The sequence below is a fragment of the Diabrotica undecimpunctata genome, chromosome 3, assembly GCF_040954645.1.
Source record: "Diabrotica undecimpunctata isolate CICGRU chromosome 3, icDiaUnde3, whole genome shotgun sequence".
In the NCBI taxonomy this organism is placed as follows: Eukaryota; Metazoa; Arthropoda; class Insecta; order Coleoptera; family Chrysomelidae; genus Diabrotica; species Diabrotica undecimpunctata.
The window spans coordinates 103,528,999-103,543,296 of record NC_092805.1 but is presented as its reverse complement, the minus strand read 5'-3'; the positions used below and the strand labels follow the sequence as shown (position 1 = coordinate 103,543,296).

General features: G+C 31.8%; 1 protein-coding gene across 3 annotated transcripts in view; it reads right to left on the bottom strand.

Moving 5' to 3' along the window:
- Positions 1-11,366, bottom strand: part of LOC140437124 (uncharacterized) — a 55,238-nt gene extending 43,872 nt beyond the window's left edge. For 2 of the 3 annotated variants that reach the window (XM_072526454.1, XM_072526455.1), the window contains exons 1-3: positions 11,097-11,366; positions 10,838-11,011; positions 4,270-4,561 (exon numbers count right to left, since the gene is read on the bottom strand). In XM_072526454.1, the coding sequence (XP_072382555.1) occupies positions 4,270-4,561; positions 10,838-11,011; positions 11,097-11,231 (601 nt within the window). In that variant the 5' untranslated portion in view covers positions 11,232-11,366. The remainder of the gene's footprint in view (positions 1-4,269; positions 4,562-10,837; positions 11,012-11,096) is intronic. The other variant, XM_072526456.1, reaches the window with a different exon arrangement.
- Between the last annotated feature and the right edge of the window lie 2,932 nt (positions 11,367-14,298).

Below are 14,298 nucleotides of genomic sequence, written 5' to 3'. Positions count from 1 at the left end.
CACTGTATTTTGTTTTTTTTAAGATTGTGTATAGTAGCATGCCTAACTCCATATCCTTTTGCCAATTTCCACATGTTGTCTCCACTATCTAACTTCCTTAGAATGTACATTTTATCTTTTAAAGCGAGAGCCTTTTGTTTCCGTTTACTAGACATTTTTAACTAGGATGTCCTCACTTAAAACAGCAGATAAATATGTATGCATTATAGACATATACAGTGATGAGTGTCTTACCACCCGGCTTTTTAACGTAAGAGATAGAAAACACAGTTACCTTGTAAAATAAAAAGAGATGAAACTCGTAGAGGTGAGAAATAATCGATAGAAACCTATAATTTACATTACATTACATTACCACTATCGATAGTCTCACACCTTTAGACGTTAGCTTCGAGCTAAATCACCTCGGTTATAATTATTATGTGTAACGTCGTATGCGTGACGTATTTCCATTTTTTAATTTCGCATAAAGTAAAAACTGATTGACCACAATAAAGCAAAAATTTGAATAAAATAATTTAATTAATAGTGATTATTTAATCTAAAGTTTTAAATTATTAACCAAGAATAATTTCTACTATGATTTGAACAGCAGCAGAACAATAACCCAAACCGTCACTAAATAATTATAAAAGTCTGATGGATCAGAGTTCAAGGCACGATGTTCTCATCCAGGCGCTCAGGGTTCGAATCTAACATGGAGGTTTTACTTTTTTAAAAATTAAAATTTGAAATTATGCTGATATTATATCGTTTTGCTTTAAATCACTAAACATTTATTTCAGTCTTTATTAGAAGTGTTTATAGTAAAACATGAAAATCTTACTGAAAAAACAATGTCGTACTTTCGAAAATAAAGTAAAAATTCTTCAAACATAAAAGAACGTTCTAAATAAATGTACTTACAAAAAATGTTTAAATAGGTAGAAATTCTATAAAAATATTCTAAATAAACGTATTTTATTCTAATGAAATGTATTTACAAAAAATGTTCGAATAAGCCTCCATTAGCAGCAGAACAATAACCCAATCTATTATAAAAGTTTCGTCTAACATTAGTTAATGTTTCTGGACTAATACCTCTCATTGAATCAAAGATCTTTTCTCTTAATTCTTGGAGATAATTAGGCTTATCGTCTTCAATTCCATATAGTTTGGACTTGATATATCCCCACATAAAAAAATCACAAGGTGCAAGATCAGGTGATCTTGCAGGCCAAAAAATATCTCCGTGACCACTAATCACTAGATTAGGAAAAGTCGCACTGAGATATTCACTGACGATGCGAGAATTATGTGCAGGATAACCATCGTGTTGAAACTATATGGAATCGAAAGGTATTGGTAAATTACGAAGGGCTGGGACAATTTGATTTTGCAGAAGTTCCAAGTATTTCCGCCCAGTCAACATACCGTCTATAAAAAAAATGGACCAATGACATGATTCCCTATTATGCCTCCTCAAACATTTACTTTTCGAGGACGTTGGGTACGAGCGACATAAATCTGAAAAGGATTTCCTCGAGAGACCAATACCGAGCATTCATTGAATTGTGACGGCCATGCAATGAAAACGTACATTCATCGGTGAACAAAACGTTCGCTAAAAATGTTCATCTTGATGTGACATTTCCATTGCAGTTAGACAAAATTCTAAACGTCTATATTAATCCCCAGGGAATTGTTCGTTGGATTTATGAAGTTTATAGGGACGGTATCCATGTCTTTTCAAAATTTTACCTACTCTAAATCTTGAAATTCCATATTGTTCTCCGAGACGAGACGTTGATTGGGTAGGATTTTGCTCAATACTTGCACAAATCAAAGTGTTCCTTAGTTCCAAATCTGGATTTACCTCCTTTCGTCTACGAACTCCTATTGGAGCGAACACTGATCCATAAGTAAAAAAAAATTACGTATAATAGACTGAATTGTTGATCGTGCTGATAAATAAACATATTTACAAATTGTTGTCTAATCATTTTGTCTGATAATCCATTCACATGCCAGACAACAATTTGCACTTTTTCCTCGACCGTTAAAACCATTTTTACGAATTGTTTTTTCAATAAAAAATTTCTGTTTACCGTGCAAAAACACTTCTCGATATGTTATTATTTGATGGCTGAAGGCTTGATGATTTGGTTAGCTGTAAAGCAGGCAGCTGTTCGCGCGCATCCATTCCAATGTTGTCAATTGTTTTGAAAATCATTACCTGTACAGAGGAATTTATATTAACACTGAGAATTTAGCGATGGATTTGACATTAAACAGTCTTCACCGGATTATTTTGCATTCACAACTGAAGACTGTAAAACTGGAATTGAATTTGAATTATTTTGTATTTCTATTTTATAACATTGGAATAAGAATAAATTGTAAATAATGAGTTTTTCGAAAACTCGTTACCTAATATGTATAATATTTTTTATTATTTTTTGATTGAATAAAACAAAAATTTTATCCTTGGTGTGAATTGAACCCCAACCTTCTTGTCAATAGACCACGTCTCTAACTATTACACCAATTCCACCTACAATAATTGTTTTCGGACGGAACATACCTAACTTTAGTTTAGTCAAATATTTCAGTTGAGTTATTTTTATTATTAACTAACTTAAAGATTTATAATTTAAAATCGCTACTAATTAATGTTTTTTACTATAATATTTCTTAATTTATTTAATCATTTATTCTAACATCAGAAATTATTAAAATAAAATATTTTCGAGGTCATCCGTATAATTATGACTGAAGTCAAATAGCCAAGTCTAAGAACTAGTTTATCTCGTACTATCTCACAACTTAATCTATCTTCTATCCTTTCCGCTGTTTTGCCGGGTGGTAAGACACTCATCACTGTATAAATATATTTTGCGTTTCATCGGGCAAAGTGAAGGGTCATCTTTCTTAAAGTTTTTTCATCTGTCTCGTCTGTCTGTTTGTACAGAGGGGGGAGAATTAAAGTGGTTATAAGCATAGAGTTAAATATAAAATTTACATCAAGACGAGAGAGGGAGAGGGTAAAATAAAATAACGAGCTAGAAGAAATGACTATCATAGACATATATAAAAGTATATGCCCCTCACACGCTGCTATTCCCACTTAACATCAAGACGAGAGAAACAGAGGATGAAATAAAATAACGGAATAAGAGATAGAGGAAATTAGTTGAGAGATCTTGTTAACATTGGAAAATGCCGACTTGCTCAACCTTTTTTATATATAAGTCTAGGGTACGAACGTGCACCGGATAAGATTTGAGGTTAGACTGTTAGACGCGACTGGTCGCATACGCGGGGCAGGGTGTAGGAAAGAGCGAGATAGTCGCAGGCGGAGGGTACCGGATCACTGACCTGTCGGTTCATTGAAGTGTCGGATTCTCCAGTTTTGTATTCGAAAAATATATGTGCACAAATTTACAATCCTTGTTTTACGAGCTTATTATTAGTATTAGAATATTTTGTGGCTAACCCTTTTTTGATTTTTTGTATTCTGACAAAAGTTGCTTCAGCAACTTTGAAAAATGGAGAAAAATTTTGATTTCGTCTATACCGCTATTTATAAGAGTTTTTCAAACAATTTTGAACTCACTGGCAATAACGATATTGGCCGATATGATGTTACCTCATTTGGTGGTTTCCCAGGTTTTGCTATCATAGTTATTTCCGCTACTTTGCAACATATTGGGAAGTATTTAAGTCTAATCAACGCATTAAATAGATTATACATATATCTCAACTATTGCTGCCTGGGCAATTTTTTCAAGATTTCTCCTGTTATGAGGTCATATGCCCTGGTGCCTTTTTTGGATTGATGTTTGTTAGCATGTAATTGCATTGTCTCTTTAATATTTTCATCTATTATTGGAAAGTTGTCAATCTTAGACTGCATATCATGTGGTTTAAAAGTATTTTCCAAATGATCAACAAATATGTTCGCTTTTTCTTGGTGACTTTTAGCCCATACAACATCAGATTTTCTAATCACAGAATTCAACACATCATACATCATCAAAATATGGCTTAGAATACATCACAAACTACGGCCTAGAATTCAAATTAAAAAATTATCTTTGTTACAGAACTGAAAATACAATTTTTTACTCAATAATCTACAATATCTTGTAGAAAAAGCCCATAGTTTCTATCGATATTTATAATGATTGTCGAATATCAGTAGGTGTTACTTTTATTCACTAACTTTTTGAAAATACATCATATGACATAATAAATATTACCTAAATAAAACATTTGAAAATCTCTTACCTTCAGTGTTATGTGTAAACTCAGTCAAACTGCTACACAAAGAGTCATCTAATTCATGATAAAAAGGAACTACCTTTCTTCTTCTAAGTGACTTCTCAGGATTCTCAGTCTTCACTTTGTTTTTGGCCATAGATTCAGCTATGGCCAACTCTAGTTCCCCATTAATTGTATTACTCTCCAAGATCGTTTGCTTACAATTGTTGCAAAATATATTAAGATCATCTGTGGAAGTACTTCCATCCTTAAGCTCTGAAGATTCCTCCTCGTCCTGAAAGGGGATGGGTTTTTCTGACTATTGGATGAGAAAAAGAAAAATGAAAGCTGTTAGATAGATTAAAATAGTTTTAGTAAATAATCATCAAATCTTTCTTAACAGCAAAAAGATTAAGGTTGTTAGAACAAATATTAGAGAACATAATCTTAAACTACTAAGAATAAAGCTTTAGTACAGTATCAGTACAGAAAGGTTAGAACCCCATCAGGTGACAGCCACACCCTCCATTTGTTTAAAATAGCAAAATTTCAAAAATATATTACACTACAGTCCAGTCGTCAGAGAGTTGACCCCTAAAAATCATACGAACACGCAGAATTTTGCCGAGAATATTAATTTTTGGACTCCAAAAAAGATGCAAAAAAGTTTACCACTTTTACAACCGGGCACCCCCCTTAAATGCCCCTCGTAGGGGAGTAAAAACGCAAAAAAATCGATTTACCAAGAATCTGTACGCTGTAGAAAAAAATGTTTCAAATAAAAAATGTAACTGATATTTTAAACAAAAATGTTTATTAGCACTTTTTGTGTAGAATGAACCGTTCTCTCAGAAATAACGGCTTGAAGCGAGCGTCGATTTTGAATGTGTTACGTGCGCGAAATCAATGTTCAATAAAATTTATATCAGCTCGACGATAAAAATTCGATATCTTTTGATCCAAGTGTCCTAGCGACAAAAATCAAGATGCGTTTTAAAGTTAAACAGTGCAGCTTTCGTATGCAGTTTTTGTATTTTGCCGCGAATAAACTCAGCTTTTATAAAGGAGTTATATAAATAAACGAGGCGCAATTTTTGCCATTTTTAGAGATCAATCTTTAAAACCTATGACATGAAATTTAAATTTTGAGTTGTGGCAACAAATATGAGGCATTTGAAATATGAATAAAAACGCAGAATTTAATGCCTCACATTTGTTGTCAAAACTCAAAACTTAAATTTCATGCTATAGATTTTGAAGGTTAGGCTCTCGTGGCCTTCGAAGGCTATTATTGATCTCGTGAGAGTCATAAAAAATGGAAAAAGTCGTGCCACGTTTATTTATTTAACTCCTTTTTTATCGTCAAGTTGATACAACTTTTATTGAACATTAATTTCGCGCGCGTAACTGACATTCAAAATCGACGGTGAGAGAACGGTTCATTCTACACAAATAGTGCTAGTAAACATTTTTGTTTAAAATTATCTCAGCTACATTTTTTATCTAAAACATTTTTTTCTACAACATACGGATTCTTGGTAAATCGATTTTTTTGCGTTTTTACCCCCACAAGGGGAGTTTTAGGGGGAAGCCCGGAGGTAAAAGTGGTAAACTTTCTTGTATCTTTTTTGGGGTCCCCAAATTAATATTCTTGACAAAATTCAGCTTGTTCGTATGATTTTTAGAGGTTGAGTAGCATTTTCGTCCCTGATGACTGGAGTACTAATATTTTTTACTTATTTATTAACCAATTAAATAATAAACATTTTACAATTGTTATGTTAATAAATTTCATTATTACAAACTCAAAATTTTAGTTTAGTAGGTGTTCACAATTCTCCTAGATCATCCAACATTCTGAAATATTTCTGTAGTTACCTTGTTACATTCTTGTATAAATCTCTGACTTATATCAGCAAATTTTTTTAGTCACAATAAAAAATATAATGAGGTAAGAGTTTGGTGGCCACTCTATAAGTCCACGTCGTCCAATCGAACGTCCAGTAAAAACTGTTTTGGAGAAACTTGACTGTAACTACCACGAAGCCGTCAAGATTTTTAATAAAAGATTTCCTGGCCGTCAAATTAATAAACCTTATTTTAGATCCATTATTTCTAAACTGTTTGAAATTGGCAGCATACAAAAAAAGAATTTGTCTGATCGAAAATCCCCTACAGAAAACCCACAGATAAATGTTTTGGTCACAATTCGTTGTAGATTCATCTATATCAAGCAGGAGTGTACCTCGTGATTGAGAGTCAAAAAACAACTTTGAAAGCACTTAAAAAATAAATTACATTTATATATGAATTGCAACTGGTTCACGAACTAACAGTAGATGATCTAAAATATTCTGAAATTATTGCCACCACTTTTGACCAAAATCCCTATTATTTGAAGCATGTTTGTTTTAGTGATGAAGTTACATTTTATTTGAACAGTCAATGTTCACCATTAGAAAGTCAGGTAAAATTATGAGTTTTCATTATTGAAACTTATTGCAAGCATAGTTTTCTTATCGCGTTCTACAGACGGAATTCATTGATCGGTGTGGTGGATCGCACAGAGGTAGGAAAAAATAAAAACGACTGTAATGAAAGATCATGTGACTACACTACTTGAAGTAGTATGTGCAGTCCCATGCCGTTTTATTAATAAAATTAAATAAATCAAAATAAATTAGAATAAAACATACCTTTTTTATCGCGGGCTACGGACGGAATGCATTGTTCGGAGCGATGAATCATGCAGATGTAAATAAAAACGACTGAAACGCAATAAAACGGCTGTAACGAAAGATCGCTCGACCACACCCTATGTGGAGTACTAAACGCAGTCCCATGCGTGCTGCTTAATAAAATAAAATAAATTAAAATAGAAAAAATGGGATGTGGCACTCCAGGAGGGACGAGGAGGGGAAGCATGGCTTTCTTATCGCCTACGCACGGAGCAATGGTTTTTAATTTAATTTTATTTCATATTCTTTTATTTTAATTTTATTATTATTTTATGTTATTTAAATTTAATTTAATTAGCAATAAAATATGCTGCCAAAATGATCCCTGTAGCCTTTTTCATTGCCGATATATAACTATGACTATGCTGGTTTTACCGTAAAGTTAGCATAACCATTGTTTCTCGGAGACAGTTACAGCAATAAATTGTTTCTTAGCGTAAAACTTTAGTAGGATTGGCTTAACTCAACATTTGTTGCTATTCCTAAGAAGCCAAATGCCAAGATTTGCAAAGAATATAGGCTTATTAGTCCCATGAGTTCTTAAGGCATTTCTTTTTGTTTTATTAACTACCAAAAGACTTTGATAATGTAAGCCAGTCTTCTTATGTCCATTCTACGTAGCACATGTGTCGCCGAAAAACACATTCAGTTTATTAAATCCCTCCTTAAATTGGAACCAGATGTCCAAACTTAAAATTAATAAATCATTATCTGCAGAGCATGTACAAATAGTGAAAGGTGTTAGACAGGGCTGTATGTTATCACCAATGCCTTTTGCCATATATTATGTTTAACAAGTATTTCAAATTTCTCTAGAAACTATTAAAGTAAATGGGGTCATAATTAACAATCTTCTTTACATGGACAACACAGCTATTCCCGCAGATAAGATAGATAATCTGCATGCATTGGTTACAAGTATTAATCATACAGGAAAGGAACATGGCTTGAAGCTGAATACCCAAAAGAATAAATTTATGATCATTAGCAGGCAGCAGCACAAGCAAGTACACATTCTCATAGATGATCAACAAATTGAAAGAGTTGAAAAATTTAAGCATCTTGGATCCACTCTATCAAGTGAGTGGGAATGTCCTGAAACAATTAAAATAAAGAATAGGTATGGCCAAAGCAGCTTTTTTTTAATTCCAGAATGATCTCATTCAGTCAGAGGTGCTTTAAAAACTTAGATTTTTTGTGGTGAAGTGTTATGTGTGTCCAATATTATTATATCATGCAGAGACATGGTCACTAAAAGTAAAATCAATAAATATAATTGAAGCACATGACATGTGGGGTTTTGAAAAGACTTTAAAAGTTCATGGATGGGCCGAGTTACAAATAAGGAGGTGTTGTGACGAGCTGGAGTAGGCTGAGAACTGTTGAGTGTGGTGAAACAGCACAAGGTTTCTTATTTGGGACACATATTGCATGGATCAAGGTAATCCCTCTTAAAACTTATACTCACGGGCAATATTGAGGGTAGTTCCAGGAAGAAAATTATATTCCTGGGTTAGAAACATACAAAACTGGTGTGATGTTCCGAAGATTCTGGATCCATTTTCCGAATCACTAGCTGAGGAGGAAAACCTTAGAATATATTAGGACAGCAACTGAAACACCTACTACATATTGCTAAGCATATGGCACAAGACGAAGATATATGTTTAACATAACTAATAAACTATTAAATTGTTCAGATTGAAATATTGCATAATTAGATTTACCAATAATGGCTTCATGATCACTATGTTATATGACACTTGCAAGTCATTATTGCAAAAGTTAAGTTATTTAAAAATTTTAATTTCAATTAAAAAAAACAAGGTTTTTTCCTAAGCTTATAGATCTACCTATGACAGTTTGATGTATTTCTGTTAAACCTAAGAATTTTCTATCCAGCCTGGACTAAATATATATAATATATATTTTGAATTTCTAAGTTTTGAAAAAAAAAATTAAATAGATAAATAACCATTTCATTTCATATTAATACATAAATTTAAAAACAACAGGCAGTTACATAGGTGAAAATGACAATGCAAGTTAAGATATATGTTCTCAATTTCTAGATACTTTTTCATTCATTCTAATTGTGCCAAAAAAAGTCTTTCTCTTCCATTTGATGTGTTCTTAAATTTGTTAAGGTATATGAGTTTGAGGGTCAATAAAGTAGAAGCCATGTATGAAGACTGGTTTGCTATTTAATTCTGGTAACTTTATTACTAGTGGATCAAGTAAGCAAATATATCTATTACATCTTTATGTATAACATTTTACTGCTTTATTGTGTCAATCAGCGCTGCTTAACAAGTTTTCAGAATGGTACGGAATATAATATCATACTTATACAGTGAATATATTACCAGACATGTTTTAATGATTTTTGTTTAATTTCGTGTGATGTATAATGTAGGTTTACCAAATAATCAAAGTTACGCCATTACAAGAACATATTATTAGAAAAATAAGATTCCATCCACATAAATACCATTGAAAAATGATTCATGTTATCTAAAAACTGTTATTGACAAAGAAATATGTACTGTGTTAGTGATATCTGTGTAGATTGTATTAGCATCAAATTCATACTTGCAATTTATTACATTTGTGTTGTTGATTAAAAACTAAATGATCTGGTATTATTTAATATCTTAGTGAGAATTATATAGTAGGTAAATGGTCAATCGGCATCTCTTTTAAAATGTTATTTAAAACCATTATTATTATATTTTTTAACTTTACATCAATCTGCAAATGCAAACATCAAATGAAATATTAATAAATAAAACTGATTAAATTATATTTAAGTTTATTTAGTAATCTTAATTCAGAGATCCACTGATCCTCTGTTAATTGCTTATCAGTCTTTACATAATATGGCTTTTACTTTATCTAAACATTTGATTCCCTTTTTAAAAATCTGCATGTTAATTGATTTACCTCTCAACATTTTCAGGTGAGTTCTCAGTAGATAATGCCTTGAATATTTTTGTTATAAAGTTTGAAGCTCATGAGACCATTAGTTCTTTTCTAGTTCTGGTCTTACTAGAATTTTTGATTATCTCATTCCTTACACATCAGATAAAAATAAATTCTTATACCTAACTTTTTTTATAATTTGTTTTAAAATTTGATAGTTGGTAATCTGACAAAAAGTCAATCTCTACTCATTTTTTTGTTAGTTTGTCTCTAACTTGTTTGAGATCCTTTCTAAAAGATATATAGATACATACTGTATAAAGGACTAATTGGGATACCTTTCTTAATTCATTTTATCTTCTAAGTTTTCTGGTTAAACCATGAACACAAAATTTTAGTATTTTACTATTTGACATTATTGCCATACTAAATTTAATTTTTGTACCATTAAATTTCTGCTCACGTATGTAGATAAAAATCTCCTTGTGCAAATTGATTATTTTTTTGAAGAGCTTATATACTAAAAAAAGCAGGCTCATATCATTATCTTTTGTATGTGTAATAAACAAAACAATCAAAAATGATTTTAATGATTTTTTAACACAAGGTACTGAATCAAAACTATGTTTTGAATCTAAAGAAAAATAAATTCTATAAGGAATATTATATTAACATGTTTTTTCACTGAAATTAATTTTAAGAAGCACCAAAGCATGTTTTATTCTAATGTATAAGAAAAGTTTGATTGCACATTTAAACAAATTTAATTATGCATTTATTAAAAAATAAAATTTCAAACAAAACTCCATGAATAGATCAATATTAGTAATGGTTTATTAGGTTTTTGTACTAATAACAACTACCCACAAATTGATGATTGAACTTGTCCAATGAACACCTGTTCAATATATAAATAACAAAAAGTGGTACATTACCTTTTCTTCTCCACATGTCAAAAATGCCTCATATTTATTATCTGGGTCTTCTTTAAGTTTTTCCTTTTGCTTCTGCGAAATTTCCTCGCAGTTTTTCTTAAAACTGCTTAGAGAATTAAGGGTTTCAGAGCAACTTTCACATATTTGCTTTGATAATGGATCAGTTCTATAAATCTAAAAGGTGGTTGTTAAAATTAAAACAATGATTATGAACATTAGGCAGTTTAAAAGGATCGATAAGAAGTTGTTTTATACTTACGACGATGGGCAGGCAATCTTTTATCACTTGAAGAATTTCAATGCCTTCTTCATTTTTATCAAAGATGCTTAACATTTTCTCTGCTGTTTCATCGCACAATCGGCACGATTCTTCCGTTTTTTCGCTCTCCTCCATTTTATTAAATTAATTTCCTAATTAAACACTAAACTAGAAGGCTAATAGTAATCGAAAATTGTTTATTTTGATAGAAATTTCAGCTTTTACATAAAACGCCGACTACTTGACATGTTATTAATATATTCCGCCATATTAACATTGTTTCAAAGAAAGTGCGCAAGGAGGCGCTGGTCTCAACACAGAGGACAGCTTTCCAAGCTGTTGTCCAGAGCCGACTTTAGATTTAAGGGCGCCTTTATTAAAAAATATAGGGTGTTTCCAAAAGAATGGGAAATATTCGGTGGGCGATTGTGCATTCAGTTTTAAGATTAAACGTTCCCATAAACATGTGTGATAAAAAAATGTTATTTCCGATATTTGCTATTTGCAACAAAAGTCTGCAAATATTTAGTAAATTTACAAATTGTGATTTGTAATGTTATTTGCCATTGGACTTTTGCTAAATAAGTATTTGTCTTAATCTGTACTTATAAAAAGTTTTAGAATAAAGATTAAGTGAAAATTATTTTGAAAAAGAAAAACCCCTTCATCTTACAAATTTTCAAAATAAATGTTGGCCATTTATTTTTAAGTACCTACGTTTTATACCGGTGTCTTATGAAAATATCTGCTTTTGATAATATGTTCGAATTTAAATTTAATGTAGCTACAGCAGTTTTGTTCGCTACTAGATCTTTAATTTCAACAATTGTGAACTAAGAAATTCGTGCAGCCACTAGATAAAAAATCGATAGGGTTTAAGTCTGTTGACCTTGATGGCCAAAATTGGTGTTCAAGTCAACCCATATATTTTTCTTTAAACTTATATCATGATCATAATCATATCATCTCTAGCACCTGCAGCAAAATGAAAAGATGCTTTATGGGGCATAAAACATATATGCACTGTCTAACGTCTACTGCGACAATATGTATATAGCAATTTAATTCAATGAAATAATCTTCAACTATAACACTCGTATATTCACTAAAATTTTATGTTGACTGCCCCGTTCATAAACAGAGCTCGGATTTTTTGTTCATCACAAACGAGACTTATTCAGAAATTAAAAAAACATCGCTTGGGCACAATATAAATTTATATTTTCATAGAAAATAGATGTGCAGACTACTACAAATACATTTGTATTTATAGGTTATGTAGAATTCAACTGTTATCGTAGACATAATACAAATATACTGACTGTTGCAATACAGGCCCATTCTCCCAGTGCGACAGGAAAAACTGAAGTAAAGCAGTCCCTGCATCTCTTTCTAATGGGCCGGGTTTATCAACCACGTGACCTTCTCATTGGTCATTTAGGTCACGTGGTCAGTTTTTGTCAGTTTTCTCTATCGCACTGGGGAAAATAGCATGTATTGGAAACAGTCTTCCCGATTGAAAACCGCGTCGATTATCAACAGTATCATCAACAGTATCGTACGCTGCGTTATAATCTACGAAGATGTAATGGCAGTCTACGTCGTAAATTTTACTTACTAGAGGTTGTATATCTAATATAATGAGAATTCCAAACCTAATAGAACTTAGTTGTATTAACTTTGATTTAAACAATAACTAACTTGCTTAAACTGTAGAAATTGATGACTGAAAAAAAGTCTCGTTCCACTAACACAAACATAAAATAAAAACATATCTTTTATTTTGTGAAATTTCACTCTGTTTTTTTTTTAAATCTATTGAACCATTTGTTTGAAAAAATTTTAGTTTTGGTTTTCAGTCAAACTATGTTATAGTCCGTCAAAAATCATTTTATTGAAAATTTTGCCTAAAAAATATTTGAAATCCAACCCTGTACAAATATTTAAATATATTTAATATACGGTAATCCTCAAATTGAATCCTTCAAAATTGTTTATTTCTAAGAAGAAAAAAATTAACGGACGAAATTCTAAGAAATTGAATACTTGTTTTTACCCTAAGTCATAGAAATAAATAATAAAGTTATTTTTTATATTGATATATTTCTTTTCTCCATAACCTTACAATAAAACGTGTGTAACTGATGGAAATGCCATTCGTAAGGGGTGTATAACTTCGGACAGGTAGCTCGAAGGCACCATCGAAGGTGAGATCTTCTTATTCGTCTGTTCGTCTGTTCTCTGATATTGCTCCTATATAAAGAATTCTTTTAGCAGTAAACTGTGGTACGATCGTGTGTGTACTATAGACGACCTGGTTTGATGGTATTTAGGATTGGGAACAATATTCGATGAAAAAAGAGTATAATAAGTATTGGGCTAGCAACTACTCCTTTAGTGGCTTTAGTAGGTGTTTGAAAGAGTAGTTCTTCTTAGGAAGCAATATTATAGGAGGATTTGTAAACGGTTTGTAAAAGATTATCTAAAAATTTTATTTGATAGTATATCTCTTAGATCCTGCTCAAAGCCCTAAGAGTGCGTTCATTACGGAGACCATGGCATGGTATCCTCGCCTAGAGCATAGTACTGACAGTGAACGCTCGCATTTCAAATAATGCATTTTTTTTACGTGGCGATGAAAATATAATACCATCCAATGGTCCGATCGAGGGTCGGGAACGCGCACTAAGATCGACTCAGTATGAGGTGAGTATCTCGGATCATAGAGAACTTAAACAAGTAATATCAGGTAAATTTGAAAGTTTTTGTGAGATTTCTATAATTGCTTCCATAGTAGAATACCAATAGATAATAAAACAAACACGAAATTTCTATAATTATTACTTTCGTAAAGTATATTTCACGAATATGCGACTTTTTGTATTATCACTAGACACTCGATAGCCAATGGTCCACTCTACTGTACAGCATAACAAGTATGAAAGTAAATTGCTCTTGTAGGGAAGTGTGCCTATGTTGGATCCCTGCCTATGATGGACCCCCTGCTGTAATTTCAAATATGGCGCGGTTACATGCACATCGCCCCTTGCCGCTTGCGCACGAAGTTTGTAGTTTAGTATTTGCAAAGTTTCAGACCCGTGGCGGTTATAACAGTAAATTTGTGAAATAAAATTAAAATTGTTTTGTATAAAATGACTACACTTTCTTTGTCAAATACTATACTTTGTTTAAGGTTAGAATG